The sequence below is a fragment of the Oncorhynchus tshawytscha genome, unplaced genomic scaffold (assembly GCF_018296145.1).
Source record: "Oncorhynchus tshawytscha isolate Ot180627B unplaced genomic scaffold, Otsh_v2.0 Un_contig_4047_pilon_pilon, whole genome shotgun sequence".
Lineage (NCBI taxonomy): Eukaryota > Metazoa > Chordata > Actinopteri > Salmoniformes > Salmonidae > Oncorhynchus > Oncorhynchus tshawytscha.
The window spans coordinates 69,516-97,500 of record NW_024609572.1 but is presented as its reverse complement, the minus strand read 5'-3'; the positions used below and the strand labels follow the sequence as shown (position 1 = coordinate 97,500).

The following is a 27,985-nucleotide window of genomic DNA, read 5'->3' as shown; positions in this document are numbered from 1 at the left end:
ATTCGACTCCCGCCATCCTCCCGCCATCTCCGACTCCCGCCATCCGACTCCCGCCATTCGACTCCCGCCATTCGACTCCCGCCATTCGACTCCCGCCATTCCTTAATTTTTGTACAGCTCATCACTTTATTTGATTACCAGCTGTTGTATTGGGATATTGGGAATTTTACTAGATCAAACGCTGAAATGAGTCTGCTGTTTAAGTACGTACACTGAACAAAAATATAAAACCAATTTTTACTGATTTTACTGAGTTAGAGTTCATAGAAGGAAATCAATCAATTGAAATACCATTCCCCCAGATGCTGTGTTATACACCTCTACAACACTGCTCTCTGTGTCCCCCAGATGCTGTGTTATACACCTCTACAACACTGCTCTCTGTGTCCCCCAGATGCTGTGTTATACACCTCTACAACACTGCTCTCTGTGTCCCCAGATGCTGTGTTATACACCTCTACAACACTGCTCTCTGTGTCCCCCAGATGCTGTGTTATACACCTCTACAACACTGCTCTCTGTGTCCCCCAGATGCTGTGTTATACACCTCTACAACACTGCTCTCTGTGTCCCCCAGATGCTGTGTTATACACCTCTACAACACTGCTCTCTGTGTCCCCCAGATGCTGTGTTATACACCTCTACAACACTGCTCTCTGTGTTCAACAAGCTTTCTCTGCCCTTAACCTTGTTCTGAACACCTCCAAAACAAAGGTCATGTGGTCTGGTAAGAAGAATGCCCCTCTCCCCACAGGGGTGATTACTACCTCTGAGGGTTTAGAGCTGGAGGTAATCACATGGTACACTGTCTAGCCATCTCTTCGTTCAAAGACTCAATCATGGACACTCTTACTGATAGTTGTGGCTTCTTGCCCTTTGTACTGTTGTCTCTGCCTGATAATGTTTGTACCATGGTTTGTGCTTCTACCTTGTTGTTGTCGTGTTGTGCTGCTACCATGTTGTTGTGGTGTTGTGCTGCTACCATGTTGTTGTCGTGTTGTGCTGCTACCATGTTGTTGTCGTGTTGTGCTGCTACCATGTTGTTGTAGTGTTGTGCTGCTACAACGTTGTGTCGTGATATGTTGCTACCATGTTGTTGTCGTGTTGTGCTGCTACAACGTCGTGATGTGTTGCTACCATGTTGTTGTCGTGTTGTGCTGCTACCATGTTGTTGTCGTGTTGTGCTGCTACCATGTTGTTGTCGTGTTGTGCTGCTACCTTGTTGTTGTGTGTTGCTACCTTGTTGCTACCTTGTTGTTGTAGTGTTGTCCTGCTACCTTGTTGTTGTCGTCATGTTGTGCTGCTACCATGTTGATGTCATGTTGTGTTGTTGTCGTGTTGTCCTGCTACCTTGTTGTTGTCGTGTTGTGCCTGCTACCTTGTTGTTGTCGTGTTGTGCCTCTACCTTGTTGTTGTCGTGTTGTCCTGCTACCTTGTTGTTGTCGTCATGTTGTGCTGCTACCATGTTGTTGTCGTGTTGTGCCTCTACCTTGTTGTTGTCGTGTTGTGCTGCTACCTTGTTGTTGTCATGTTGTGCCTCTACCATGTTGTTGTCGTGTTGTGCTGCTACAACGTTGTGTCGTGATGTGTTGCTGCCTTGCTATGGTGTCTCTTTGTGTAGTGTTCTGGTGTCTCTTGTCGTGATGTGTGTTTTGTCCAATAGTTGCAGCCTAGTGGTTAGAGGAGGCAGGCAGCCTAGTGGTTAGAGGAGGCAGGCAGCCTAGTGGTTAGAGGAGGCAGGTAGCCTAGTGGTTAGAGGAGGCAGGTAGCCTAGTGGTTAGAGGAGGCAGGTAGCCTAGTGGTTAGAGGAGGCAGGTAGCCTAGTGGTTAGAGGAGGCAGGTAGCCTAGTGGTTAGAGGAGGCAGGTAGCCTAGTGGTTAGAGGAGGCAGGTAGCCTAGTGGTTAGAGGAGGCAGGTAGCCTAGTGGTTAGAGGAGGCAGGTAGCCTAGTGGTTAGAGGAGGCAGGTAGCCTAGTGGTTAGAGGAGGCAGGTAGCCTAGTGGTTAGAGGAGGCAGGTAGCCTAGTGGTTAGAGGAGGCAGGTAGCCTAGTGGTTAGAGGAGGCAGGTAGCCTAGTGGTTAGAGGAGGCAGGTAGCATAGTAGTTAGAGGAGGCAGGCAGCCTAGTGGTTAGAGGAGGCAGGCAGCCTAGTGGTTAGAGGAGGCAGGCAGCCTAGTGGTTAGAGTGTAGAGGAGGCAGGCAGCCTAGTGGTTAGAGGAGGCAGGTAGCCTAGTGGTTAGAGGAGGCAGGTAGCCTAGTGGTTAGAGGAGGCAGGTAGCCTAGTGGTTAGAGGAGGCAGGTAGCCTAGTAGTAGTTGGTTAGGAGGCAGGCAGCCTAGTGGTTAGAGGAGGCAGGCAGCCTAGTGGTTAGAGTGTAGCCTAGGGTTAGGCAGGCAGCCTAGTGGTTAGAGGAGGCAGGCAGCCTAGTGGTTAGAGGAGGCAGGCAGCCCTAGTGGTTAGAGGAGGCAGGCAGCCTAGTGGTTAGAGGAGGCAGGCAGCCTAGTGGTTAGAGGAGGCAGGCAGCCTAGTGGTTAGAGTGTTGGACTAGTAACTGAAAGGTTGCAAGATCAAGTCCCCGAGTTGACAAGGTACAAATCTGTCGTTCTGCCCCTGAACAAGGCAGTTAACCCACTAGGCCGTCATTGAAAATAAGAAACTCATGAAACACGGGACCAACACTTTACATGTTGGGTTCATACATTTGTATTGATTGTAGCAAGCTAGTATGGAGATTCGGGACAGAGCCAGTATCTTCACCATCAACACCATTTTTCAGTGTTAGGCAACAGATTAACAATGTTTTTAAAGCTAAACATGACACATATGTTTTGGGAGAAACTCACCCGGGATGAATGAAACACATATGGGAGTACAGTCTCAAATGATCTCCCTTCGTTCTGCAGTTATACAGTGGAACAACCTATTCTAGAACCCATGTGTTCCATACTGGGTTCTACAGTTATACAATGGAACAACCTATTCTAGAACCCATGTGTTCCATACTGGGTTCTACAGTTATACAGTGGAACAACCTATTCTAGAACCCATGTGTTCCATACTGGGTTCTACAGTTATACAGTGGAACAACCTATTCTAGAACCCATGTGTTCCATACTGGGTTCTACAGTTATACAATGGAACAACCTATTCTAGAACCCATGTGTTCCATACTGGGTTCTACACTGCGTATTGTTCTGGGATAAGGTGTAATGATTATTTAAAGACTGTCGCCTGGGGCGGTGCCGCGGATGTGGTGTCCATTATAGACAGAGATAGAAAGTTAAACATTAACATAGTAATGGGTCATACAGGTCTCTTTTACCGACAGCGAAACATTTCCGTTTATTCATCTGAAGTGGCTTTTAGTGAAGTTAAATTGGACATTATAATAACAACATCATAAAGTTGTCTCGTGAAGTTAACTTACCATTCTGATAGATAGCTGATAGTTGGTTTGATTCGAAGAAAGATCGTTCTGTCTGAAGAGAAACACAGAACAGAATCACTAACTAACTTAAAAGGCAAAAACGTTAAACGCCATCAAAAACTTTTCCACGTTTAAAAGTCATGGAAAATAGCTACAGATCTGTGTTTCCATTCATAAAACAGACGGAGGTTATTCTCTTCTGCAACAGCCACAACTCGCCATTATCTGCTAAAATCCTGTTGTATCTCTCCGCATCCGTGTTGAGAAATGATCCCAACTACAATCACAGTCCAGGTTAAACACATCACCTGGTTCAGCAGAATAACCTCGTCAACAACTCTTCAACTAACGATCTGATGTCGAGCGGTGGAAACTTACCGGAGGAGATCTGCACCGGAGCTCGCAGTAAAGAGAGGGCGAGAAAGAGAGAGGAACCGGTAGAAAGAGTGGAAAAACGAGTCCGCTGCGAGTGAACAGAGACACACCCTGTATGACTAAACAGCTCGGGTTCAGCGCCTCGGTTGACCGGGAGATGACGTGTTTAATCCCAAAACTATTTACACGATTTCAACGTCGTAGTGGTGAAGCAAACGGGTTGTGGACTTGTCCGCGGTGTAAAACCATCTCAATCAAAACGGACAAACCGGTAATCAACCAGCTGCTAGTGATGACAGTGGAGGATGGTGTGTTCAATCTGTCTCCATAGAAACCGGCAGGTTTACCTGAACAGGTGACAAGAGGTGGAGAGGAGGAGGGAAAGCGGGGGTTTCTTTATTTTTTATATTGTAGAATAATAGCAAAGACATCATAACTATTAAATAACACTTATGGAATCATGTAGAAATCAAAGCAGTCGCGCAGAGACCGACATGGCCTTGCGTGCTAGTAGTGACCATTTTACAGAGACATAGACGTTGCGTATCTCACTGCTTTCTTCAATGCGCTGTGCTCTCCTGACGCCAAATAATCAACACTTCTCACTATTAATTCAATGGATTGTGGTCAGTAAACCCATGGAATATGGTGTCAATAATAATATCAAAATATATGAACAAGTAGAAATTACAAGTGCATAACTACAGCGCAATTTTCCATGACGAAAATGTTGGCAAAAGTATTTGTATCAGTATTCTGTTGCAATGTTTTTATAAACCATGTCCAATATTTGATTGGCAATAAAAAAAATGTTGACGTTGATCACGTTACTGCCAACCAATGTGAGTTGGTCATGCTACCGCACTGTGCAGTTCTTAAACAATCCACAAGGTGGCAGACTAGACCACAAATTCATGTTTTGCATGAAATAATAATCGAGTTAAGTGCAATATAGCAGGATTGGGATTTTAGGCTGCCCTCCTGTGGATTATGTTGGAACTGCGTCAATTTAAATTAGCGTTAGTTATTATAACAGTGGAGTGGAGGGGACACAGATCCTTTTTGCAAATAGTATGTACAAACTCAGGCACCAAACACATTGAAAACCAACTTTATAATGTTTGTGGTAATAAATCACAGATTCCACGGTCAATTAGCTACAGGACAATATTTATACCTATTTAACTAAACAAATACACCCCCTCCAACCCCTTAGTAGGAACAACACTTCACAGTTTTACACACATGTACAGACCAGCATACAATCCTTTCTCCAACTAAATAATTCACAACGTTTGCAAGTTATATTACACAGTAGCAGGATGTCCATTCAGTGGTGACTCGTCATTCAGGACAGGCAGATCCCATCTGTTTGGATAGCAGGATGTCCATTCAGTGGTGACCCGTCATTCAGGACAGGCAGATCCCATCTGTTTGGATAGCAGGATGTCCATTCAGTGGTGACCCGTCATTCAGGACAGGCAGATCCCATCTGTTTGGATAGCAGGATGTCCATTCAGTGGTGACCTGTCATTCAGGACAGGCAGATCCCATCTGTTTGGATAGCAGGATGTCCATTCAGTGGTGACTCGTCATTCAGGACAGGCAGATCCCATCTGTTTGGATAGCAGGATGTCCATTCAGTGGTGACTCGTCATTCAGGACAGGCAGATCCCATCTGTTTGGATAGCAGGATGTCCATTCAGTGGCAACGCGTCATTCAGGACAGGCAGATCCCATCTGTTTGGATAGCAGGATGTCCATTCAGTGGTGACTCGTCATTCAGGACAGGCAGATCCCATCTGTTTGGATAGCAGGATGTCCATTCAGTGGTGACCTGTCATTCAGGACAGGCAGATCCCATCTGTTTGGATAGCAGGATGTCCATTCAGTGGTGACTCGTCATTCAGGACAGGCAGATCCCATCTGTTTGGATAGCAGGATGTCCATTCAGTGGCGACCTGTCATTCAGGACAGGCAGATCCCATCTGTTTGGATAGCAGGATGTCCATTCAGTGGTGACCTGTCATTCAGGACAGGCAGATCCCATCTGTTTGGATAGCAGGATGTCCATTCAGTGGCGACCTGTCATTCAGGACAGGTGGGGCAGATCCCATCTGTTTGGATAGCAGGATGTCCATTCAGTGGTGACTCGTCATTCAGGACAGGTGGGGCAGATCCCATCTGTTTGGATAGCAGGATGTCCATTCAGTGGTGACCCGTCATTCAGGACAGGTGGGGCAGATCCCATCTGTTTGGATAGCAGGATGTCCATTCAGTGGCGACCCGTCATTCAGGACAGGCAGATCCCATCTGTTTGGATAGCAGGATGTCCATTCAGTGGTGACTCGTCATTCAGGACAGGCAGATCCCATCTGTTTGGAGCCCCACTTGTTCAGCTATAAAAAATATCAATATAAATGTTGTTGTTTTGTGTGCCGGTTTTGCGTGTTATTTGGGCATTAATACGTGTCACATATACATTTGCAAACAATGTAAAAATATTTCTGTTAATAATGTCAGGGACATACTGTATGTATACTGCAGCTAAGAAAGTAGTACTCAGTGTATGTTGTGTTGAAAGCTGCTAGTGTCACGAATCCCGCTTCCTGAGTCTGTGTTTGCCTGTGTTTCTGTCCTGGAGTGTGTTTCCGGTGTCCTGGAACGCACCCTGTCTGGTTGCCGGGCGAATTAGCTTGTTGGGAGATTATGTTCACCCGCACCTGTATCCCATCAGTAATCTGCACACCTGTCCTGATCATCACCTCTCCCCTTCAAAAGCTCTGACCTGACATCCATTCCCTGCCGGATCGTTAGCCATGACCAGTATGTTGTGCCCACGAACCAGCCTCCAGTTTATAGAGTTTGTTTTGTTTTATTGTTTTGTACGTCTTGCTTGCCTTTTACTTACCGCCGTTTGTTTTGTCTACAGCCATTCACCCGGAACCCATACCCCATCCCTGTCTGCTCGTCGCCAGGGTGTTATCCATTGGATCTGCCTATCCACTCCCATCAACCCACCTCCGCTGCCCGCTCCTCCACCCGGAACTATCTACCTCCACGTTCTCATTAATTAATAAATACTCACCATCTTTATACTCACCTTGTCCTGGTCTGCTTCTGGGTACAATTCTGGTAAACCCTGACAGTTAGTAGCCCATGTGCCTCACCCTAATCATTTGGTCCCTTCTCCCCTGTCACGCCCTGGTCAAAGTATTTTGTGTTTATCTTTATGTATTTGGTCAGGCCAGGGTGTGGCATGGGGTTTTTGTAATTGTGGTGTGTTTGTCTTGGGGTTTTGGTGGTGGTATTGGGATTGTAGCTTAGTGGGTTGTCTAGCAAGGTCTATGGCTGTCTGGAGTGGTTCTCAATCAGAGGCAGGTGCTTATCGTTGTCTCTGATTGGGAACCATATTTAGGCAGCCATATTCTTTGAGTTTGTCGTGGGTGATTGTCCTTAGTGTCTTACTTGTACTCTCTGTTAGTTTGCACTAGATAGGCTGTTTTCGGTTTTCATTACGTTTATTGTTTTGTAGTGTTTAGTCGTGTTTACGTTTTGTTTAATAAATATGGATCGCAATCGACACGCTGCAGTTTGGTCCGACTCTCCTTCATCACCACTAGAAAACCGTTACAGAATCACCCACCACCAACGGACCAAGCAGCGTGTTAACAGGCAGGAACCACAGGAGAGGCAACAGAGGCGGCAGCAGCAGCAGGAGCAGCAGCAGCTGCAGTGGGAGAGGCTGCACCACCTGGAGAAATGGACATGGGAGGAAGAACTGGACGGTAAAGGACCCTGGGCTCAGCCTGGAGAATATCGCCGCCCCAAGGAAGAACTGGAGGCGGCGAAAGCTGAGAGGCGCAGATATGAGGAGGCAGCACGGCATAGCGGATGGAAGCCTGAGAATCAGCCCCAAAAATTTCTTGGGGGGGGGCTCAGGGAGAGTGTGGCAGAGTCAGGAGTCAGACCTGAGCCAACTCTCCCTGTTTATCGTGAGGAGCCAAGGAGGAGACCAGAACCAGAGACTGTGAAGGAGTTAATGGGGAAATTGGAGGAGAGAGAAATGAGGGAGTTGCTGTGTTGGTGCTTTTGCATGGAATTCGCCCGACGGAACGTGTTGGGGATTTGATGGCACCTGGGTTAGCGCTCCATACTCGTCCTGAGGTGCGTGTTAGTCGGCTGGTGAAGTTGGTGCCAGCCTCACGCACCAGGCCTCCTGTGCACATCCCTAGCCTTGCACATCCTGTGCCAACACTGCTCTCAAGATCTCCAGTACGCCTTCACGGTCTAGCCCATCCTGTGCCACCTCCACACTCCAGTCCTCCGGTAGCAGCTCCCGCTCCAGGCTTCCTGTGCGTGTCCTCGATCCAGTACCACCAGTTCCAGCACCATGCACCAGGCCTTCAGTGTGCCTCGCCTGTTCAGCGCAGCCAGCGCTTTTCTCCTCTCCTGCGCTGCTGGAGTCTCCCGCCTGTTTAGCGCAGCCAGAGCCTTTCTCCTCTACAGCGCTGCCGGATCCTCCCGCCTGTTCAGCGCAGCCAGAGCCTTCCTCCTCTACAGCGCTGCCGGAGCCTCCCGCCTGTTTAGCGCAGCCAGAGCCTTTCTCCTCTCCTACGCTGCCGGAGTCTCCCGCCTGTTCAGCGCAGCCAGAGCTGCCAGCCTGCATGGAGCAGCCAGAGCTGTCAGTCCGCATAGAGCAGCCAGAGCTGTCAGTCTGCATGGAGCAGCCAGAGCTGTCAGTCTGCATGGAGCAGCCAGAGATGTCAGTCTGCATGGAGCAGCCAGAGATGTCAGTCTGCATGGAGCAGCCAGAGATGTCAGTCTGCATGGAGCAGCCAGAGATGCCAGTCTGCATGAAGCAGCCAGTCTGCATGGAGCAGCCAGAGCTGTCAGTCTGCATGGAGCAGCCAGAGCTGTCAGTCTGCATGGAGCAGCCAGAGCTGCCAGTCTGCATGGAGCAGCCAGAGCTGCCAGTCTGCATGAAGCAGCCAGAGCTGTCAGTCTGCATGGAGCAGCCAGAGCTGCCAGTCTGCATGGAGCTGCCAGTCTGCAAGGAGCAGCCAGAGCTGTCAGTCTACATGAAGCAGCCCGAGCTGCCAGTCTGCATGAAGCAGCCAGTCTACATGGAGCAGCCAGAGCTGCCAGTCTGCATGAAGCAGCCAGAGATGTCAGTCTGCATGGAACAGTCAGAGCTGTCAGTCTGCATGGAGCAGCCAGAGCTGTCAGTCTACATGAAGCAGCCCGAGCTGCCAGTCTGCATGAAGCAGTCAGTCTACATGGAGCAGCCAGAGCTGTCAGTCCGCATGGAGCAGCCAGAGCTGTCAGTCTACATGAAGCAGCCCGAGCTGCCAGTCTGCATGAAGCAGCCAGTCTACATGGAGCAGCCAGAGATGTCAGTCTGCATGAAGCAGCCAGATCTGTCAGTCTGCATAGAGCAGCCAGTCTGCATGGAGCTGCCAGTCTGCATGGAGCTGCCAGTCTGCATGGAGCTGCCAGTCTGCACGGAGCTGTCAGTCTGCACGGAGCTGTCAGTCTGCACGGAGCTGTCAGTCTGTAAGGAGCTGTCAGTCTGCAAGGAGCTGCCAGTCTGCAAGGAGCTGCCAGTCAGCACGGAGCCGCCAGAGCGGTCAGTCTGTAAGAAGCCGCCAGAGCTGTCAGCCTATATGGAGCAGCCAGTGCCCCCAGTCTGCCCAGCGTCGCCAGTCTGCCCAGCGCCGTCAGTCTGCCCAGCATCGCCAGTCTGCCCAGCGTCGTCAGTCTGCCCAGCACCGCCAGTCTGCCCAGCGCCGCCAGTCTGCCCAGCGCCGCCAGTCTGCCCAGCGCCGCCAGTCTGCCCAGCGCCGCCAGTCTGCCCAGCGCCGCCAGTCTGCCCAGCGCCGCCAGATCTGCCAGTCAGCCAGACTCTTCCAGATCTGCCAGTCAGCCAGACTCTTCCAGATCTGCCAGTCAGCCAGACTCTTCCAGATCTGCCAGTCAGCCAGACTCTTCCAGATCTGCCAGTCAACCAGACTCTTCCAGATCTGCCAGTCAACCAGACTCTTCCAGATCTGCCAGTCAACCAGACTCTTCCAGATCTGCCAGTCAACCAGACTCTTCCAGATCTGCCAGTCAACCAGACTCTTCCAGATCTGCCAGTCAGCCAGGATCTGCCAGTCAGCCAGGATCTGCTGAAACCACCAGCCAGCCAGGAGCTGGTAGATCTATCTACCTGCCTGAGCTTCCTCTCACTCCTGAGCTTCCTCTCACTCCTGAGCTTTCTCTCACTCCCGAGCTTCCCCTCAGTCCCGAGCTGCCTCGGTCCCGATCTGCTCCTCAGTCCAGTGGGGTTCTGGGTGGGGACTACTAGGCCATGGTCGGCGGCGAGGGTGGACTATCCAGGGACGAAGGGAGAGGGGACTAAGACATTAAAGGAGTGGGGTCCACGTCCCGCGCCGGAGCCGCCACCATGGACAGACGCCCACCCGGACCCTCCCTATTGTTTTGAGGTGCGTTCGGGAGTCCGCACCTTAGGGGGTTCTGTCACGCCCTGGTCAAAGTATTTTGTGTTTATCTTTATGTATTTGGTCAGGCCAGGGTGTGGCATGGGGTTTTTGTAATTGTGGTGTGTTTGTCTTGGGGTTTTGATGGTGGTATTGGGATTGTAGCTTAGTGGGTTGTCTAGCAAGGTCTATGGCTGTCTGGAGTGGTTCTCAATCAGAGGCAGGTGCTTATCGTTGTCTCTGATTGGGAACCATATTTAGGCAGCCATATTCTTTGAGTTTGTCGTGGGTGATTGTCCTTAGTGTCTTACTTGTACTCTCTGTTAGTTTGCACTAGATAGGCTGTTTTCGGTTTTCATTACGTTTATTGTTTTGTAGTGTTTAGTGTTTAGTCGTGTTTACGTTTTGTTTAATAAATATGGATCGCAATCGACACGCTGCAGTTTGGTCCGACTCTCCTTCATCACCACTAGAAAACCGTTACATCCCCTCATATTGGCACAGGGAGTAGAGGGAAGATACATAGTGTCAGGTTCCATCTCTGCTCGGAACATAATGTGGTTTTTCCAACAGCAAGGCCAGATCAACGGGGCAGTTTTTCCATAGATGAGTTAAAGAATTGAATGGAACGCAGATGGAAAATGAATGCTGGATGGCCTTCAACACGTCTGATCTAACATAGTGCATCTCTCTCTCTCTGTCCCTCCCTCCCTCCCTCCCTCCCTCCCTGGCCTCCAACACGTCTGATCTAACATAGTGCATCTCTGTCAAATCCATCATTATTTCTGTATTGTAACAGGCCCACTGTGTGGTTACGAAAGTCCCATTTTGATATATTTGGCTGTATTCACTGCATAACATTTAGAAGCTGTCCCTTTTCAGGTTTAGTAGAAGCCGTCTGCTAAATGCTAACTCCTGCTAGCTCAGCTAGCATGCAGAAATCGGTGGAGGTCCTAGTCAAAGTTGTTTTGCAGGTGATTGGTGATGATGACACGAACGTGTGTTGGGGTTGACATCCATACAAGACTTATACTCTGATTTTTACCTCAACATAGTGTGAAATACACATGTAAACAGTAGCCTAAATGAAGGCTAATTTAGCTGGGGGGTCAATTAAGAAATTGGGGCTCTTTCCCCTGTGTGTTTCCATGGCGTTTCCATTGTTTTGGTCGAGTTCCGTTGACCTCTTGACCACATCTATTGTTTATTAAAAACTGGGTTGTTTGAGACCTGAATTCTGATTGGCTGAAAGCCGTGGTATGTCAGACCGTATACCACAGGTATGACAAAACAGATACTTTTACTGATATTTTTACTGGTAACCAGTTTATAATAACAATAAGGCACCTCGAGGGTTTGTGGGATATGACCCAAACAAAAAACACTGTAATGATTGGTTGACAATAGAGCCTCCAACAATGCATGTGATGATTGGTTAACGATAGAGCCTCCAACAATGCAGGTGATGATTGGTTAACGATAGAGCCTCCAACAATGCAGGTGATGATTGGTTGACAATAGATCCTCCAACAATGCAGGTGATGATTGGTTAACGATAGAGCCTCCAACAATGCATGTGATGATTGGTTAACGATAGAGCATCCAACAATGCAGGTGATGATTGGTTAACGATAGAGCATCCAACAATGCAGGTGATGATTGGTCGACGTAGAGCCTCCAACAATGCATGTGATGGCTGCAGAATGAAGTTTGTGAAGAGATACATGCTCATCTCTCTATCAGGTCCGTTATAGTGTCTGTGACAACACGGGCAGCACCACTGAGGTGATCTCCGTTGTAGATACATGCTCATCTCTCTATCAGGTCCGTTATAGTGTCTGTGACAACACGGGCAGCACCACTGAGGTGATCTCCGTTGTAGATGCATGCTCATCTCTCTATCAGGTCCGTTATAGTGTCTGTGACAACACGGGCAGCACCACTGAGGCCTCACCTCCTGGCTACACTAGTGACCATATCCCCCGTGCATCCCGCAAAGGCGGAGGTGTTGCTAACATTTACGATAGCAAATTTCAATTTACCAAAAAGAAAATGACGTTTTCGTCTTTTGAGCTTCTAGTCATGAAATCTATGCAGCCTACTCAATCACTTTTTATAGCTACTGTTTACAGGCCTCCTGGGCCATATACAGCGTTCCTCACTGAGTTCCCTGAATTCCTATCGGACCTTGTAGTCATAGCAGATAATATTCTAATCTTTGGTGACTTTAATATTCACGTGGAAAAGTCCACAGACCCACTCCAAAAGGCTTTCGGAGCAATCATCGACTCAGTGGGTTTTGTCCAACATGTCCCTGGACCCACTCACTGTCACAGTCATACGCTGGACCTAGTTTTGTCCCATGGAATAAATGTTGTGGATCTTAATGTTTTTCCTCATAATCCTGGACTATCGGACCACCATTTTATTACGTTTGCAATTGCAACAAATAATCTGCTCAGACCCCAACCAAGGAACATCAAAAGTCGTGCTATAAATTCACAGACTACACAAAGATTTCTTGATGTCCTTCCAGATTCCCTCTGTCTACCCAAGGACGCCAGAGGACAAAAATCAGTTAACCACCTAACTGAGGAACTCAATTTAACCTTGCGCAATACCCTAGATGCAGTTGCACCACTAAAAACTAAAAACATTTCTCATAAGAAACTAGCTCCCTGGTACACAGAAAATACCCGAGCCCTGAAGCAAGCTTCCAGAAAATTGGAACGGAAATGGCGCCACACCAAACTGGAAGTCTTCCGACTAGCTTGGAAAGACAGTACCGTGCAGTACCGAAGAGCCCTTACTGCTGCTCGATCATCCTATTTTTCTAACTTAATTGAGGAAAATAAGAACAATCCGAAATTCCTTTTTGATACTGTAGCAAAGCTAACTAAAAGCAGCATTCCCCAAGAGAGGATGACTTTCACTTTAGCAGTGATAAATTCATGAACTTCTTTGAGGAAAAGATTATGATTATTAGAAAGCAAATTACGGACTCCTCTTTAAATCTGCGTATTCCTTCAAAGCTCAGTTGTCCTGAGTCTGCACAACTCTCCAAGGACCTAGGATCAAGAGAGACGCTCAAGTGTTTTAGTAATATATCTCTTGACACAATGATGAAAATAATCATGGCCTCTAAACCTTCAAGCTGCATACTGGACCCTATTCCAACTAAACTACTGAAAGAGCTGCTTCCTGTGCTTGGCCCTCCTATGTTGAACATAATAAACGGCTCTCTATCCACCGGATGTGTACCAAACTCACTAAAAGTGGCAGTAATAAAGCCTCTCTTGAAAAAGCCAAACCTTGACCCAGAAAATATAAAAAACTATCGGCCTATATCGAATCTTCCATTCCTCTCAAAAATTTTAGAAAAGGCTGTTGCGCAGCAACTCACTGCCTTCCTGAAGACAAACAATGTATACGAAATGCTTCAGTCTGGTTTTAGACCCCATCATAGCACTGAGACGGCACTTGTGAAGGTGGTAAATGACATTTTAATGGCATCGGACCGAGGCTCTGCATCTGTCCTCGTGCTCCTAGACCTTAGTGCTGCTTTTGATACCATCGATCACCACATTCTTTTGGAGAGATTGGAAACCCAAATTGGTCTACACGGACAAGTTCTGGCCTGGTTTAGATCTTATCTGTCGGAAAGATATCAGTTTGTCTCTGTGAATGGTTTGTCCTCTGACAAATCAACTGTAAATTTCGGTGTTCCTCAAGGTTCCGTTTTAGGACCACTATTGTTTTCACTATATATTTTACCTCTTGGGGATGTTATTCGAAAACATAATGTTAACTTTCACTGCTATGCGGATGACACACAGCTGTACATTTCAATGAAACATGGTGAAGCCCCAAAATTGCCCTTGCTAGAAGCATGTGTTTCAGACATAAGGAAGTGGATGGCTGCAAACTTTCTACTTTTAAACTCGGACAAAACAGAGATGCTTGTTCTAGGTCCCAAGAAACAAAGAGATCTTCTGTTGAATCTGACAATTAATCTTAATGGTTGTACAGTCGTCTCAAATAAAACTGTGAAGGACCTCGGCGTTACTCTGGACCCTGATCTCTCTTTTGAAGAACATATCAAGACCATTTCAAGGACAGCTTTTTCCATCTACGTAACATTGCAAAAATCAGAAACTCTCTGTCCAAAAATGATGCAGAAAAATTAATCCATGCTTTTGTCACTTCTAGGTTAGACTACTGCAATGCTCTACTCTCCGGCTACCCGGATAAAGCACTAAATAAACTTCAGTTGGTGCTAAATACGGCTGCTAGAATCCTGACTAGAACCAAAAAATGTGATCATATTATTCCAGTGCTAGCCTCTCTACACTGGCTTCCTGTCAAAGCAAGGGCTGATTTCAAGGTTTTACTGCTAACCTACAAAGCATTACATGGGCTTGCTCCTACCTATCTCTCTGATTTGGTCCTGCCGTACATACCTACACGTACGCTACGGTCACAAGACGCAGGCCTCCTAATTGTCCCTAGAATTTCTAAGCAAACAGCTGGAGGCAGGGCTTTCTCCTATAGAGCTCCATTTTTATGGAACGGTCTGCCTACCCATGTCAGAGACACAAACTCGGTCTCAACCTTTAAGTCTTTACTGAAGACTCATCTCTTCAGTGGGTCAAGTGATTGAGTGTAGTCTGGCACAGGAGTGGGAAGGTGAACGGAAAGGCTCTGGAGCAACGAACCGCCCTTGCTGTCTCTGCCTGGCCGGTTCCCCTCTTTCCACTGGGATTCTCTGCCTCTAACCCTATTACAGGGGCTGAGTCACTGGCTTACTGGGGCTCTCTCATGCCGTCCCTGGAAGGGGTGCGTCACCTGAGTGGGTTGATTCACTGATGTGGTCATCCTGTCTGGGTTGGCGCCCCCCTTGGGTTGTGCCATGGCGGAGATCTTTGTGGGCTATACTCGGCCCTGTCTCAGGATGGTAAGTTGGTGGTTGAAGGTATCCCTCTAGTGGTTTGGGGGCTGTGCTTTGGCAAAGTGGGTGGGGTTATATCCTTCCTGTTTGGCCCTGTCCGGGGGTGTCCTCGGATGGGTCCACAGTGTCTCCTGACCCCTCCTGTCTCAGCCTCCAGTATTTATGCTGCAGTAGTTTATGTGTCGGGGGCTAGGGTCAGTTTGTTATATCTGGAGTACTTCTACTGTCCTATTCGGTGTCCTGTGTGAATCTAAGTGTGCGTTCTCTAATTCTCTCCTTCTCTCTTTCTTTCTCTCTCTCGGAGGACCTGAGCCCTAGGACCATGCCCTAGGATTACCTGACATGATGACTCCTTGCTGTCCCCAGTCCACCTGGCCGTGCTGCTGCTCCAGTTTCAACTGACCTGAGCCCTAGGACCATGCCCCAGGACTACCTGACTTGATGACTCCTTGCTGTCCCCAGTCCATCTGACCGTGCTGCTGCTCCAGTTTCAACTGTTCTGCCTTATTATTATACAACCATGCTGGTCATTTATGAACATTTGAACATCTTGGCCATGTTCTGTTATAATCTCCACCCGGCACAGCCAGAAGAGGACTGGCCACCCCACATAGCCTGGTTCCTCTCTAGGTTTCTTCCTAGGTTTTGGCCTTTCTAGGGAGTTTTTCCTAGCCACCGTGCTTCTACACCTGCATTGCTTGCTGTTTGGGGTTTTAGGCTGGGTTTCTGTACAGCACTTTGAGATATCAGCTGATGTACGAAGGGCTATATAAATAAATTTGATTTGATTTGATATATAGTCTCCACATTGTCTCTGTACCGTAACACCCTGTATATAGCCTCCACATTGACTCTGTACCGGTACCCCCTGCATATAGCCTCCACATTGACTCTGTACCGTAATAACCTGTATATAGCCTCCACATTGACTCTGTACCGTAATACCCTGTATATAGCCTCCACTTTGACTCTGTACCGTAATACCCTGTATATAGCCTCCACATTGACTCTGTACCGTAATACCCTGTATATAGCCTCCACATTGACTCTGTACCGTAATACCCTGTATATAAACTCCACTTTGACTCTGTACCGTAATACCCTGTATATAGCCTCCACATTGACTCTGTACCGTAATACCCTGTATATAGCCTCCACATTGACTCTGTACCGTAATAACCTGTATATAGTCTCACTATTGTTATTTTACTGCTGCTCTTTATTGACTTGTTTCTTTTATTTCTTATTCATATTTTTTTAACTGCATTGTTGGTTAAGGGCTGTCAGACTGCATTTCACTGTGAGGTCTACACCTGTTGGTTAAGGGCTTGTCAGTCTGCATTTCACTGTGAGGTCTACACCTGTTGGTTAAGGGCTGGTCAGTCAGCATTTCACTGAGAGGTCTACACCTGTTGGTTAAGGGCTGGTCAGTCAGCATTTCACTGTGAGGTCTACACCTGTTGGTTAAGGGCTGGTCAGTCTGCATTTCACTGTGAGGTCTACACCTGTTGGTTAAGGGCTGGTCAGTCAGCATTTCACTGTGAGGTCTACACCTGTTGTTTAAGGACTGGTCAGTCAGCATTTCACTGTGAGGTCTACACCTGTTGGTTAAGGGCATGTCAGTCAGCATTTCACTGTGAGGTCTACACCTGTTGTTTAAGGACTGGTCAGTCAGCATTTCACTGTGAGGTCTACACCTGTTGGTTAATGGCTGGGCAGTCAGCATTTCACTGTGAGGTCTACACCTGTTGGTTAAGGGCTGGTCAGTCAGCATTTCACTGAAAGGTTTACACCTGTTGGTTAAGGGCTGGTCAGTCAGTATTTCACTGAAAGGTCTACACCTGTTGTATTCGGCGCATGACTAATACAATTTGATTTGATTTGTTTGACTCCGTTCCATTAATTCCATTTCAGCCTTTACAATGAGCCCGTCCTCCTATAGCTCCTCCCACTAGCCTCCTCTATTGGCTACATTTAAATGGGGGAAGCCCCCATTTAGACCTCACAGTGAATGGGGCTGCCCATGCTAATACAACCTTTTGGGCCGCTAGAGGCTTCTATCATTCTCTATGATAAAGAGCAACTACAACCTTTTGGGCTGCTAGAGGCTTCTATCATTCTCTATGACAAAGAGCAACTACAACCTTTTAGGCCACTAGAGACTTCTATCATTCTCTATGATAAAGAGCAACTACAACCTTTTGGGCCACTAGAGACTTCTATCATTCTCTATGGTAAAGAGCAACTACAACCTTTTGGGCCACTAGAGACTTCTATCATTCTCTATGATAAAGAGCAACTACAACCTTTTGCAGTTGTCTGCAGTCAAAACATCATGACTTTCGATCACATGATTTTTGTAAAGTTCAGTGAACGGCTGTGTTCGAGAGGATCGAAAAACGCAATGTATCATGGGTATCATTGGGACTGAATGATCTACAGATAACGAGTCATCATTTATGATTCAAGGTGATTTGTAGATCAGTCAGTCGGCAGTCGTGTTGGTGCTCTCGAACACGGCCATGATGTAGGCACAAGTCAGGTCCATTTCTATCCCCCCTAACGCAACATACGAAAGACTTGACCATCTGACAAAAGTGATCTGCTCGAACGCACCCATTACCCACCAGACTATCAGCTGCGCTACTGAAGCGTCCACTGTTGTGTCGGGCTTGGACCAGTCCACCTTCTAGACTGCTCGTTAAAACTACACAGAACACCTCACACACATCTCTCTGTCACCTCACCTCCAATACTTCACTGTAATATGTATTGTCTTGTTTACAAACAAGGCGAGGCTACGGGAGGGTCTATTGGCTTTTTCTCCGGTTCTCGTCCACCCCCGCCGAACGGCACAATGGAATATGACTGGCAGCATATGAAGCGGGTGGACGGTCGGGATGTGATCATATCGCCCAAATCAGCAGCTGGTTGCGACAGAGCAAATTTGACAACATACGGATATACGGGACCGAACCTTACCGAACAGGATGGAGTGGCAACCAATGGAGATCAACCCGGAGGTAGAGAACCGTCATAATAAATGTGGTTTTATTACGTATATCATAAGACTGAGATTTAAAATACGCAGCTGCTCGGTTCTAACGGTCTCTCAATGTCTAAATAATGTCTATTTTCTCTTTGTCTGTCTGTGTTTCAGATGCTGAACAAGGTGTGTATTTAATATCGCTGAGTCATAACCGATATGATGACAGTTGTGTATATGACGTTACAACAGGACGTTACAACAGGACATTACAACCAACAGGTGGGTTATTATGGACCTGGCTCGGTCTGGAGTTAGAAATACTAGTTAGATCAGATTATCATCTGAACGTCAGCGCGACAGAGGTACACGAGATGAACCTGCCGTTTGAATAGAGCCTTTCCGTCGTAGACTACCGTCCGTCTCCCCGGTAGCATCTCTGCCACGCTGCGCCTGGTGCCCCACCCGGTGTCTAGGATACAGGGTGTGGTCTGATGGAAGGATGGAGAGAGCGACTAAAGATCAACTTGTCTCTGGCTCTGATTTGAAGTTCATCGCTATTAATTTGGGACAGACTGCCGTGCGGTAATGTTCTGATAAAGAAGTTAGATCAGCGGAGATATGCTAAACGCTAGTGATTATAATATTATTGATTTGAGGCCTGTTCTGCCGAGTCATCATGGACATTTTAGTGTCCATTACCGTGTAGAGTTTAAATTCGGGCTCAACACCCCATCTCCGGGTTCTACCCTCTACCTGACGGACATTTAACTGCTCTGTAAATCCCATTTCATTGGTCACATACACATTTGAGCAGTTATTGCGGGTGTAGCGACATGCTTGTGTTCCTACATCCAACAGTGCCGTAATATCTAATAATTCACCCATCTAAAAGTAAAATAATGGAATTAATAAATATAACACTATTAGGATGCGTAATGTCGGGTGGCATTGACTAAAATACAGTAGAATAGAATACGGTGTATATACATATGAAATAAGCAAAGCATTAGGTAACCATTATTAAAGTGACCAGTGATTCCATTAATACAGGGCAGCAGCCTCTAAGGTGCAGGGTTGAGTAACAGTGTGGTAGCTGCTACTGATTGCTATTTAAGTCTGATGGCCTTGATAGAAGCTGTTTTTCAGTCTCTCGGTCCCAGCTTTGATGCAGCTGTACTGACCTCACCTTCTGGATGATAGGGGTGAACAAGCTGTGAACAGGCTGATGGCTGTCTGACCTCACCTTCTGGATGGTGATGATGGCTGCTGTGATGATGCTGACCTCACCTTCTGGATGGTAGCGGGGTGAACAGGCAGTGGCTCTGGTGGTTGTTGTCCTTGTCTTTTTGGCCTTCCTGTGACATCGGGTGGTGTAGGTGTCCTGAAGGGCAGGTAGTTTGCCCCCGGTGATGCGTTGGGCAGACCGCGCCACTCTCTGGAGAGCCCTGCAGTTTCCGTACCAGGTGGTGATATAGCCTGACAGGATGCTCTCAATTGTGCATCTGTAGAAGTTTGAGGGTTTTATAGGGGGCCAAGCCAAATTTCTTCATCCTTCTTCACAACCAGTGTGGTGCCTTCTTCACCACACTGTCTGTGAGGGTGAACCATTTCAGATTGTCAGTGATGTGTACGCAGAGCAAGTTGATACTTTAGGCTTACGTTCTACTGTATATACAGAGTATAGTGTTGTCATTGACTGGGTGAGTTCCAGATACACTGTCTAGATGGTCTGGTTGTCCTAGTCTAGCATGTTGGTGTTGAGCTGTGTCCTGGTTGGTCTAATCGAGCCTGTTGGTGTTGAGCTGTGTCTTGGTTGGTCTAATCTAGCATGTTGGTGTTGCGCTGTGTCCTGGTTGGTCTAATCTAGCATGTTGGTGTTGCGCTGTGTTCTGGTTGGTCTAATCTAGCCTGTTGGTGTTGAGCTGTGTTCTGGTTGGTCTAATCTAGCCTGTTGGTGTTGAGCTGTGCTCTGGTTGGTCTAATCTAGCCTGTTGGTGTTGAGCTGTGTGTTGGTTGGTCTAATCTAGCTGTGTTGGTCTAATCTAGCCTGTTGGTGTTGAGCTGTGCTCTGGTTGGTCTAATCTAGCCTGTTGGTGTTGAGCTGTGTTCTGGTTGGTCTAATCTAGCCTGTTGGTGTTGAGCTGTGCTGGTGGTCTAATCTAGCCTGTTGGTGTTGAGCTGTGCTCTGGTTGGTCTAATCTAGCCTGTTGGTGTTGAGCTGTGTCCTCTGCATGTTGGTGTTGCGCTGTGTTCTGGTTGGTCTGCCTGTTGGTGTTGAGCTGTGCTCTGGGTTGGTCTCTGGAGACTGATAGGAAACCTTCCTGTTAATGTTCTGTTTGACTGTTGCAGGTGCTCAGTGGGCTGGGGGTGTGTTGGTAGCTGGGGCTTCGTGGATGTGTTGGGGCTGGAGGATGAGGGTTCTGTGTCTTCAGTACCTTCTCCCAGCTGTGCCCTCATGCTGCTCTTCCCTCTGACACAACAGGTAACCAATGATCTATATCTTTATTACGTTGGAAATATGTAGCGCAGTGATGTGGAGCAAACTCTGTTCTGGGAACCCCAAGGTGATGCACATTTAGTTTTTTGTTGCTCTAGTAGCTTGATTTGATTATTTGAATCTCCTGTGACACAACAGGTAGTACTAGGGCAAAACCCAGAATGTGCAAGCCCTGGGGTCCCAGGACACATTTACCTTTTGCCCTGGGGTCCCAGGACTACTAAACCTCAGCCCTGGGGTCCCAGGACACTAAACCTCAGCCCTGGGGTCCCAGGACTGTGTTGAGAGAGACTGATGTAGCATGATGATAACGGTGTGTTTCAGCACGAGTCGTTCCGGCAGCAGCAGGCTGGGAAGGTATCGGGAGGTACTGACCTCTACTTCCTGAAACAGACGGTGGTCAACTCCTGTGGCACCGTGGCTCTGCTGCACGCAGTCGCCAACAACCCCACCCACATAGAGTATGGTGAGTAGAAACTGGTCCTGCATGGAGCCAAGATGGGGGGGAGGGGGAATGACGAATACCCACACTTGCGTTCGTAATAGTAGGCTGATTGGGTATGTGAAAATAGAATGTTTATAGTATGTGATATTTAGAACCTGTAGTGATGTCATAGACAGGATGCTTTACAGCTAATATAATTCACTTCCTCTTGAGGAAGAGACTGGTCTTTATCTAGTAGAATTCACTTCCTCTATTGAGGAAGAGACTGGTCTTTATCTAGTAGAATTCACTTCCTCTATTGAGGAAGAGACTGGTCTTCATCTAGTAGAATTCACTTCCTCTATTGAGGAAGAGACTGGTCTTCATCTAGTAGAATTCACTGAACTGGTCTTTATCTAGTAGAATTCACTGAATATTGAGGAAGAGACTGGTCTTTATCTAGTAGAATTCACTGAACTCTATTGAGGAAGAGACTTGTCTTTTCATAATCAGTTGATGATCAGATCCGAGGACTGACTAAACCAACACAATTGCTGATTAGATGAAGCCTTCTCAGTGTGGATGAGGGTAGGATGTTGATGTGCTTTTACTGAATATATTTATACTAAACACTACATTCTAAATAGTATGTAGTATGATTCAGTACACAGTATGTAGTAAGACTGATTCAGACAGGACCAGTGTGTAGTTTTAGTTAGTAGGGAAGACTGCAGACAGGACCAGTTTCAGTTAGTAGTAGGGAGGACCAGTGTGTAACAGTGCTGCTCTCTGTGCCAGATGGTGACTCTGCTCTGAAGAAGTTTCTAGATGAGACGGCTAACATGACCCCCGCCCAGCGAGCCACACACCTGGAGAACAACCAGGTAACACACACATTCAGTAATACACTCATGCACACACTCACCAGGAGAACAACCAGGTAACACACATTCAGTGATACACCATTGGCTATGTCTCAATTACCGCTCCTTCCTCCCAAAGTGTGTACTTGTTCTAAGGTGGGAACTCCCTCTAGCCAAAGCTTCCTCCGCTAATCCTAGATCTGTAGTGAACGAGTCCATACTTCAGGAGACGGTAGATATTATTGGGGGACACCTCATGTCTGGCCTCGTGAACCAGGGGTTAGAGAAGGTGTAAATCAAGTCACGCCTCACAACACATCAAACCAATCAAATACCTTGCTTTGGAGGAGCTCCGTTCCCATAATCAGGTGTGCAGTAGGAGTTACCATGACGACTAACATGTCAACAGAACAGGCACTGACTAAACATTTAGACTGTTCACAGCTACCGCTGACGACTAACATGTCAACAGAACAGGCACTGACTAAACATTTAGTCACTGTTCACAACACTTTCAAAGCATTTCTGTTATACCAAGATGAGCTGCAGCAAGAAGGAGATGGTTTACAATGCAACATGTTTTGGTGTTTCTGGAGTGATGTTTGTCTGAAGGCTAACATGAGGGACAGAACAGACACTGAGGGACTAAACATTTAGACACACTTGAGGGACAGGAAGTAGCTAACATGAGGGACAGGGAACAGGCACAGACACTTGAGGGCATTTCTGTTATTTCAAGATGAAGCTAACACTGAGGGACAGGAAGTAGCTAGACACACTTGAGGGACAGGAAGTAGCTAGACACTTGAGGGACGAGGGACAGGGAAGTAGCTAGACACACGAGGGACAGGAAGTAGCTAGACACTTGAGGGACAGGAAGTAGCTAGACACACGAGGGACAGGAAGTAGCTAGACACACGAGGGACAGGAAGTAGCTAGACACACGAGGGACAGGAAGTAGCTAGAGACACTTGAGGGAACCAATCAAGTAGCTAGACACACGAGGGACAGGAAGTAGCTAGACACACGAGGGACAGGAAGTAGCTAGACACACGAGGGACAGGAAGTAGCTAGACACACGAGGGACAGGAAGTAGCTAGACACTTGAGGGACAGGAAGTAGCTAGACACTTGAGGGACAGGAAGTAGCTAGACACACGAGGGACAGGAAGTAGCTAGAGACACTTGAGGGACAGGAAGTAGCTAGACACAAGAGGGACAGGAAGTAGCTAGACACTTGAGGGACAGGAAGTAGCTAGACACACGAGGGACAGGAAGTAGCTAGACACACGAGGGACAGGAAGTAGCGAGACACTTGAGGGACAGGAAGTAGCGAGACACTTGAGGGACAGGAAGTAGCGAGACACTTGAGGGACGGGAAGTAGCGAGACACTTGAGGGACGGGAAGGTGTCCAGACACTTGAGGGACGGAAGTAGGTCGAGACACTTGAGGGACGGGAAATCAAAGACACTTGAGGGACGGGAAGTGGGCCTGAGACACTTGAGGTAGACTGGAAGTATGAGACACTTGAGGGCCTGGGAAGTAGCCACACTTGAGGGCCGTAGGTAGTAGACCTTACACATATGAGGGAGGGCATAGTAGGATGTTGAGGGACGGGAACCTGAGACACTTGAGGGGCCCTAAACAATAGTCTCTGGGACATTCATTGGGACCTCTCCATCTGTAAAAAGCTTTCCATATCAGAGGACAGAACATCAGGGAACAGGCTGAATATGTTTATTATCTCTGTCACTTGAGCTTTCCATATCAGAGGACAGAACATCACAAACAGGCTGACTATGTTTATTGAGGGACTGTCCTAAAAGACACTTGAGGGACGGGAAGTTCAGATCAGAGGACAGAACATCAGACAAACAGGCTGACTCTGGACTTTATTATCTCTGTCCTGTCCAAGGGCCTGTAGTGTAGGTAGACCTAACATCATAAACCAGGCTCTTGGGACATGTCATTACCTCTCCATCTGTCAGGCTTTCAAAGCTTTCCATATCAGAGGACAGAACATCACAAACAGGCTGAATATGATTTTATCTCTGTCCTCAAAGCTTTCCGTATCAGAGTACAGAACATCACAAACAGGCTGAATATGTTTCTCTGTCAGTTTCCCCTTAATGGAAAGATTCCCCAGTTCCAGTCCATAATGTCCTCTGTCAATATGTCCTCTCCCGTAGCCTGTCCTCTCCCGTAGCCTGTCCTCTCCCAAAGCCTGTCCTCTCCCGTAGCCTGTCCTCTCCCGTAGCCTGTCCTCTCCCTAGCCTGTCCTCTCCCGTAGCCTGTCCTCTCCTCTCCCGTAGCCTGTCCTCTCCCTCTCCCGTAGCCTGTCCTCTCCCGTAGCCTGTCCTCTCCCGTAGCCTGTCCTGTCTCTCCCGTAGCCTGTCCTCTCCCGTAGCCTGTCCTCTCTAGTTTTCTGGAAAACTCTCCTTTTCGTCCTCCAGGGTTCAGTCCCAGTGCTAGACTTGTTTTTGTTTAAGTCTTTTCCAAACCGTAATTTAACCACACGGAGTAAACTGAAGATGAACCTAACCAGGTGCACTATGCAGAAATCGCTCCGTTTCCTGGTTGCTAAAATTCTAATATTTGCCTAATTTCAGTTTATGTGCAAAAATGAGCAAGTATTGTATAGAGAATCACCTTCTAAACTGCTGTGAAATGTCTTTTCAAACCCAAAGTATTTTATTTCCAGCTGTTTGACGCTGGCGTACAAAACCCAAAGTAAAACTGGGGTAAACAACTTAAGAACGGGAAGCATAGAAATCACACGCATAGAACAGATGTACCGCTTCTTAGACTGGCTTTTAATGAGAATGGCAGATATGCAACTAATTTCTATGTGAATTTGGTCTGGTTGCCCAAAATGTTACATATTTCAACTTTAACTAAAACTTCAGTTTAAAAACTTCTACAGGATCAGTGGGCCCCCCGTGGGGACGGTTGAGCTAACGTAGGCTAATGCTCCTAGCACGCGGTTGTAAGTAACAAGAATTTCCCAGGACATGGACATATCTGATATTGGCAGAAAGCTTAAATTCTTGTTAACTGCACTGTCCGATGTACAGTAGATATTGCAGTGAGAGAATACCATGCTATTGTTTGGAGAGAGCACAATTACGAACTTAAATGTATCAATAAACCAATTTGGCACATTTGGGCACTCTTGATGATGCAACATTTTTAACGAATGCAATGGTTCATTGGATCAGTCTAAAATGTTGCACATCCACTGCTGCCCTCTTGTGGCCAAAATCTAAATTGCGCCTGGGCTGGTTTTCTCTTGCGTTTCAAAGATGATGGTACAAAAAAACATGTGTTTCTATGTATTATCTTTTACCAGATCTAATGTGGTGTTCTCCTACACTCATTTCACATTTCCACACACGTCAGGGGTTCCTTTCAAATGGTATCAATAATATTCTTGCTTCAGGGCCTGAGCTACAGGCAGTTAGATTTGGGTCATTTTGGGCAGAAATTGAAAAAATCGACTTTTTACGGCGTTTGACCGCTAAGACACGGTACTTCATGGCGATATGAGAACTTCTAGTCATGGTGTAATTCTGTTGCTGAAGTTACGCCACGGGTTGGCGGTTTGTTTGGAGGTTGGCACACAGGGTTTTTGAATCTTGCCGCTGGACAAACCAAACTGTTTCTGCAAGTTGAGCTCACATCAGACATGAAGCTGCAGTTCTCATCTCGGCCACTAGAGGACAGCAGAGCTGCTGGGCTCTGAGATGCATGTCTTCACAGATCAATATGGTGTTGTAACGTATAGGAGTACATGCATCATATGGGTTAATATGTATAGATGTTTAATATGTATGTGTTTAGTGTTGGTGTAGATATATTTATGCATATGCTTTAATGTTCACTAAGTGTACAAAACATTAGGAACAGCTCTTTTCACTTGATCAATCTGTAATGGAAGCAATGATCCCTTATTGATGTCACTTGTTAAATCCACTTCAGTCAGTCTCGATGAAAGGCAGGAGACTGGTTAAAGAAGGATTTTTAAGCCTTGAGACATGGATTGTGTATCTGTACCATTGAGGGTGAATGGGCAAGACACTGTTGAAGTGCCTTTGAATGGGGTATGGCAGTAGGTGCCAGGGGCACCGGTTTGTGTCAAGAACTGCAGCGCTGCTGTGTTACACAGGAAACTGTCGCGAATCACTGGTTTTTAACCGAAAGGTTGCTGGATCGAATCCTAGCTGACAAGGTAAAAATCTGTCTTTCTGCCCCTGAACAAGGCAGTTAACCCACTGTTCCCCTGAACAAGGCAGTTAACCCACTGTTCCCCAGTAGGCTGTCATTGTAAATACAAATTTGTTCTTAACAGACCTGTCTAGATCAAATCAAATCAAATTTATTTATATAGCCCTTCGTACATCAGCTGATATCTCAAAGTGCTGTACAGAAACCCAGCCTAAAACCCCAAACAGCAAGCAATGCAGGTGTAGAAGCACGGTGGCTAGGAAAAACTCCCTAGAAAGGCCAAAACCTAGCCTGGTTCCTCTCTAGGTTTCTTCCTATTTGGGTGGCCTGTCCTCTTCTGGCTGTGCCGGATGGAGATTATAACAGAACATGGCCAAGATGTTCAAATGTTCATAAATGACCAGCATTGTCGAATAATAAGGCAGAACAGTTGAAACTGGAGCAGCAGCACGGCCAGGTGGACTTGGGCAGAAAGGAGTCATCATGTCAGGTAGTCCTGGGGCATGAGAGAGAGAGCGACTCCAGATATAACAAACTGACCCTAGCCCCCGACACATAAACTACTGCAGCATAAATACTGGCGGCTGAGACAGGAGGGGTCAGGAGACATTGTGGCCCCATCCAATGATACACCCCAGACAGGGCCAAACAGGAAGGATATAACTCCACCCACTTTGCCAAAGCACAGCCCCCACACCACCACAGGGATATCTTCAACCACCAACTTACCATCCTGAGACAAGGCTGAGTATAGCCCACAAAGATCTCCGCCATGGCACAACCCAAGGGGGGCGCCAACCCAGACAGGATGACCACATCAGTGAATCAACCCACTCAGGTGACGCACCCCTCCAGGGACGGCATGAGAGAGCCCCAGTAAGCCAGTGACTCAGCCCCTATAATAGGGTTAGAGGCAGAGAATCCCAGTGGGAAGAGGGGAACCGGCCAGTTAAATATGAGAACTGTGGGACCTTATCGGCAGGTGTGGGCCTTTCCTACTCCTGCCTAATTAATTGAATTTACCACAGGTGGACTCCAAGCTGTAGAAACATTTTTAAAGATGATCAATGGAAACCATATACACCTAAGCTCCACTTCTAGTCTCCTAGCAAAGGGTCTGAATACTGGTGTAAAGCTATTATATCATTTTATAAATTAGCCAACATTTCTAAACCTCTTTGTGCTTTGTCAATATCGGCCATTGTATGTAGATTAATGACGGGGGGAAAACAAATTGAATCCGTTTTAGAATAATGTAACAAAGTGTGGAAAGTCTAGGGGTCTGAATTCTTTCCACATGCAGTAAATACCTGTATGTTTAATCTATACCTGTGTGTCTATACCTGTATGTTTAATGTATACCTGTGTGTCTAGACCTATTGTCTCTTGCAGGCCATCAGAGAGGCTCATGATGGAGTGGCAGCACAGGGCCAGTGCAGGGTGAGAACACAATGCAACATAAGGACCTCCTCAGATGTTATGTATCATTTCATATTGTATCATTTCATATTGTATACTCTCCCTCCCTCTTTCTAACCCTCGCTTTCTCTCCCTCTTTCAGGTGGAGGCAGATAATGTGAACTTCCATTTTATCACCTTTGTCAATGTGAAAGGACAGCTTTATGAGCTGGGTGAGTGTATGGCTGAGTCCCGGTGTCCCGCCCCGTCTCCCCGGTGTCCCACCCTGTGTCCCGCCCCGGTGTGTATTTACACACTTTCTGTCTCTCTCTGTGATTCTGTTGTGTAGATGTGGATGGAG

The 27,985-nt window shown here is 47.1% G+C and overlaps 2 protein-coding genes and 1 long non-coding RNA gene across 3 annotated transcripts in view; 2 read left to right on the top strand and 1 right to left on the bottom strand.

The window, feature by feature from the left end:
* The window catches only part of LOC112242009 (annexin A5-like), a 38,509-nt gene extending 34,456 nt beyond the window's left edge, over window positions 1–4,053 (bottom strand). The window contains exons 1-2 of the mRNA XM_042315978.1: window positions 3,803–4,053; window positions 3,425–3,476 (exon numbers count right to left, since the gene is read on the bottom strand). Coding sequence (XP_042171912.1) covers window positions 3,425–3,427 — 3 coding nt within the window. The 5' untranslated portion in view covers window positions 3,428–3,476; window positions 3,803–4,053. The remainder of the gene's footprint in view (window positions 1–3,424; window positions 3,477–3,802) is intronic.
* A 13,991-nt stretch (window positions 4,054–18,044) lies between these two features.
* LOC121845182 lies at window positions 18,045–20,603 on the top strand. Its single transcript, XR_006082415.1, has 3 exons — window positions 18,045–18,252; window positions 18,390–18,401; window positions 20,568–20,603. It is a non-coding gene; the product is annotated as an uncharacterized LOC121845182 (long non-coding RNA).
* Window positions 18,087–27,973, top strand: LOC121845180 (ubiquitin carboxyl-terminal hydrolase isozyme L1-like). Its single transcript, XM_042315966.1, has 8 exons — window positions 18,087–18,252; window positions 18,390–18,401; window positions 18,692–18,800; window positions 20,568–20,700; window positions 21,040–21,181; window positions 21,938–22,023; window positions 27,619–27,666; window positions 27,788–27,973. The coding sequence occupies exons 1-8, from the start codon at window positions 18,087–18,089 to the stop codon at window positions 27,971–27,973; spliced, it is 882 nt and encodes a 293-aa protein (XP_042171900.1).
* Window positions 27,974–27,985: the final 12 nt, after the last annotated feature.